This window comes from Bison bison, unplaced genomic scaffold, assembly GCF_000754665.1.
Source record: "Bison bison bison isolate TAMUID 2011002044 unplaced genomic scaffold, Bison_UMD1.0 scf7180017864371, whole genome shotgun sequence".
In the NCBI taxonomy this organism is placed as follows: Eukaryota; Metazoa; Chordata; class Mammalia; order Artiodactyla; family Bovidae; genus Bison; species Bison bison.
This window is the reverse complement of record NW_011494943.1, coordinates 7,526,487-7,530,993: the sequence shown is the minus strand read 5'-3', so window position 1 is coordinate 7,530,993 and position 4,507 is coordinate 7,526,487. Positions and strand designations below refer to the sequence as shown.

The window sequence follows — 4,507 nt, the reverse complement described above, 5'->3', positions numbered from 1 at the left end:
CCCCCCCCCCCCCCCATCCCCGCCCCAGGTCCCTGGAGACAAGCCTGGTGCCGCTGTCGGACCCCAAGCTGGCCGTGCTCATCACCAACTCCAACGTTCGCCACTCACTGGGCTCCAGCGAGTATCCCCTGCGGCGGCGCCAGTGTGAAGAGGTGGCCCGGGCGCTGGGCAAGGAGAGCCTTCGGGAGGTACAGCTGGAGGAGCTGGAGGGTGAGTGGAGGGTGAGGGCTGGCTGCGTATGCTCTGTCCTGGAGACTGCTGGGGCTGCTGAGTGGGGTGGGGCGGGGCTGGGCGGAGTGGGGCGGGGCCTCCTGACCTGGCTAATGTAGGAATGCTTGATATCTCAATATCGTTTTTTATAATCTAAGAATTTAATGTGCACTGTGGAAAATACAGAAAAGGACAAAGAAGAAAATAACAAGCGATAAGATCACTACCCAGAGATAGCCACTAAGCTTTTTTTTGGCTGCACTGGGTCTTTGCTGATGTGGGCAGGCTTTCTCTTGTTCCGGTGAGCAGGGGCTGCTTCCTTGTGAGGTGCGGGCTTCTCTTGTGGAACACGGGCTCCAGGCACACGGGCTTCCATAGTTGCAGCCCATGGGCTCAGTAGGCTCAGCCCTGTGCAACCAAGCGCACAGGCTTGGTTGTTCCCTGGCATGTGGAATCTTCCTGAACCAGGGATAGAACCCGTGTCCCCTGCATTGCCAGGCGGATTCTTAACCGCTGGACCACCAGGGAAGTTCTACTATTAGCATTTTAATGTATTTCCTTTAGTGGTTTTCTGTACCTGTATTTTCTTTTTTAAAAGTACTTAAAAATTTTTTATTGAATTATGGTTGATTTACACTGTTGTGTTGGTTTCATCATCTGTATTTTCAAAGTTGAGCAAATACAGTGTTGCTATCTGCCCTTTTATTGCCCTGAACTCTCTCAGAACACTTCCTATACCAGAAAAGGCCGGTCATCACCATGGCTTCCCCCCGACCCCAAAAGTTTACTCTTAAATGTACAATAGGTTCCAAGACAAGACGACACTTCATTGTAGCTGTAGGTGGCAACAGATGTTAATGGCAGGGAGTCCAGATGTTTAAACTGTAACAGAAGTAAGAATCATCATTGCCTCAGGCACAAGGAACATTTTTTGGCCAGATTTTCTTAATTCCTCCTGTGGGCAGGGGGCCTTTCGGCTTTGGCTTTTAGCTCCTCCTCCTGTTTGTGTTTGAATGCCTTATCTTCCTCATCCCATCTCCTTGGCTTGCTTCTTGGGATGCATCAGGGGCTGCTTCTTGCCACCTTTGAGGTCCCACATGGTGCCTGCCACCCCTTCCCCAGACCCTCCCACTGGAAGCAATTTTTTTTTGGCTGCCTGGGGCCTTAGTTTCAGCCTGTGGAATCTTTGGTTGCAGCATGTGAGGTCTATTAATAGTTCCCTGGCCAGGGAACATTCATTGGTTCCAGGCCCCCTGCATTGTGAGCACGGAGTCTTAGCCACTAGACCACCAGGGAAGTCCCCATCAACATGGCTTTTTAAAGCTACTGTAGCATTTCAGCATATAGGTGTCAATTTACTTAACCAGTTTCTGATAATCACATCTAACACCACGAGGGATGTTTTTATACATAATTATTTCTCTGCGTTTTCCTCCTGTTTTCTCAGGATTAGATTGTTTGGAGTAGGATCACAGGATCAAAAGATAACATGTATTTTTAAGTTTCCAGATAGACGTGGCCAGGAAGGTAGTCTGTTGAACAGTTTAAAGGTCATGTACACATTAACTCATTGAATTCTCTCAAAAGTCTGTAGGACAGATACTACACTCATCTTTAAAAAGTCTTTATCTATTTATTATTTTTGACCGCCCTGGGTCTCTGTTGCTTTGCATGAACTTTCTCTAGTTGCGGCGATCCGGGGCTGCTCTTGGTTGCCGTGCTCAGGCTTCTCACTGAGGTGGTTCTAGGCACGAGTGCTTTGGCAGTTGCAGCTCCTGGGCTCCGTAGCTTGGGCTCAGTAACTGGAGCACGGGCTCAGTTGCTCCATAGCACGTGGGATGCTCCCAGACCAGGAATCAAACCCTGGCCCCAGCACTGGCAGGTGGAGTCTCATCCGCTGCACCATCAGGGGAGTCCCTTTTTTTGTGATGGGATGTACAGTGAGTGGCAGGGCTAAGACTTGATCCAGGCAGATCAGCTCGTCCTCCTCCCTTCGGGGCCAGGCTGCTGGCCTTAGGAGCTGCCCTCCCTGGCAGCGTGGGGCCCATTTCAGGGACCATCTTGTCCTTGGTGAACCGTCACCTTTAGGCCACCTGCTCTGTGCAGGTCACGGTGGTTGAGCTTTTTGCCCTTGAGCACTTGTGGCGTTTCTCCCCTCCTCCTCGGCCCTTCCATTCGCCCCCCACGCCCCAGCCCTGGAGGCTTCCATCTCCCTCAGGAACCGTGCTTCTCTCTGCCTGCCTTTCTGTCCTCCACCTGCTCCCCACCTGCTTTTAAACATGCCCAGTCTTCTAACATCCTCAAATGGAGTCTCCTTCCTATGCCAGTCCTCTGGGAAGGGTCCCCGATGTTCACGACCCCCATTTTCTCCTCTGTGTGCATGCTGAGTCACTTCAGTCATGTCCGACTCTTTGCAACCCCATGAACTGTAGCCCACCAGGCTCCTCTGTCCATGGGATTCTCCAGGCAAGAATATTGGAGTGGGTTGCCATTTCCTCCTCCAGGGGATCTCTCAGACCCAGGAATCAAACCCTCGTCTCCTGCATTGGCAGGCAGGTTCTTTACCACTCATGCCACCTGGAAAGCCCTTTCTCCTCTCTACTCATTTCTGAATCCTCTGAATCCAACAGCCGGTCTCCCATGCCACCTGGTTTGACAGCTCTCCCAGGGGCTCCCTGCAGAAACCTGGGGGCTGTCCTCTCCACCCCCTCAGTGCTGGATCTGCTTGGTCAGAGCCCTGTTCCTCCTCCTGGGCCTGCCCCAGGCTTTGTCCCCAGCTCAACTCCAGCCACCACTGCCTCACTGAGGACTCAGATGGGAGTCCGCCCCCCCATTCCCACCCGGGGTCCTGGAGCCTTCACCTGGCCCTGGCAGAACTCATCCTTCTGGGCACCTCTCCTCTGACTTGGCATTGTTATTTCCTCACCCTTGTCGCTCCTGTTTGAAACTTCAGAGTCACCCCTGAGTGCTTCCTGGCCCCCTGCCCCCTCGGGTCTCTGACCTGTTCTTCCTCCTCCCCTTCCTCCCCACATCGGGCCCCTCCTGGTCTCTGACGTTTAACAACCACCAGCTGGACTCCTGGCACCCACTCTACCAGCGGGGCCCCTGCCCAAGGCGGTCACTTTTGTCAACTAGAGCTCAGCTCTGTCCCTCCCCGGCTCCAGAATCTCACTGGCACCTGGAATTAAGTTGCGAAGTCTCCTCGGTGTTCAGGGCTGCCCTTAGTGACTCGGCTGGCTGTGCCTGCTTCAGCGTTAGCCAGTTGGACAGCCTGCTGGTTCCCTGGGGTGTCCCAGGCAGGCCTGCACTGTACCCCAGTTCTGGATTCCTGGCCTTTGGAGGTTTCACTGTTAGTCCAGCAAAAACACCAGCAGGACTTGTCCTTTCTGTTCTGTCTTGGCCTCTGGAAGGCAGCAGTGTCCCATTCGCCAGGGAAGCAGAGTATGGGGCTCAAACAGCTGTTTATTGAGTACCCACCGTGTGCCAGGCACACTGGGAGCTCTGCATGTGTCTGCCTCACTGAGTTCTCCCCACATCCCAAATGAGGTGGGTCATGCCCCCTTTTTTGGCCACACTGCCCAGCATGTGGGATCTTAGTTCCCCAACCAGGGACTGAACCCATGCTCCCTACAGTGGAAACTTGCAGGGGGTCTTAACCACTAGACCCCCAGGGACGTCCTGGGTACCCCCTTTTATAATCGAGGAGGCGAGGTCTGAAACCTTGCTCCCCAACCCGAGGTTCTACCCACAGCTTCGTCAGAACCAGAGTGGAGATGCCCCGGGGCCAGCGGCCTGGAGTCCACAGGGGCCCAGAGGCCGTGGGTGGCAGGTCTGCTGAGCCCCTTTCCTCCCCAGCTGGCCGGGACCTGATGAGCACGGAGGCCTTCCGGCGGGCGCGGCACGTGGTGGGCGAGATCCAGCGAACGGCCCAGGCGGCGGCCGCCCTGCGCCGCGGCGACTACAGAGCCTTCGGCCGCCTCATGGTAGAGAGTCACCACTCGCTCAGGTGAGGCCCCTGGGTGCCTGACACCCCGCAAGCACATGTGTTGCAGCTGGGGCCGGCTCCAGGCTCCGTATTCTCTCCGCAGAGACGACTATGAGGTGAGCTGCCCGGAGCTGGATCAGCTGGTGGAGGCCGCGCTCTCTGCTCCTGGGGTTTACGGCAGCCGCATGACAGGCGGTGGCTTCGGGGGCTGCACGGTGACCCTGCTGGAGGCCTCTGCCGCTCCTCGGGTGATGCAGCACATCCAGGTTGGCAGTGCTGGAGTCGGGGTGGGGAGGGCAGGGTGGGGGAGCA

At 55.5% G+C, this 4,507-nt stretch overlaps 1 protein-coding gene across 1 annotated transcript in view; it reads left to right on the top strand.

The window, feature by feature from the left end:
• Positions 1–4,507, top strand: part of GALK1 (galactokinase 1) — a 7,021-nt gene that overhangs the window by 2,206 nt on the left and 308 nt on the right. Inside the window, exons 5-7 of the mRNA XM_010856180.1 lie at positions 29–210; positions 4,066–4,216; positions 4,299–4,461. Of these exons, the coding sequence (XP_010854482.1) occupies positions 29–210; positions 4,066–4,216; positions 4,299–4,461 (496 nt within the window). The remainder of the gene's footprint in view (positions 1–28; positions 211–4,065; positions 4,217–4,298; positions 4,462–4,507) is intronic.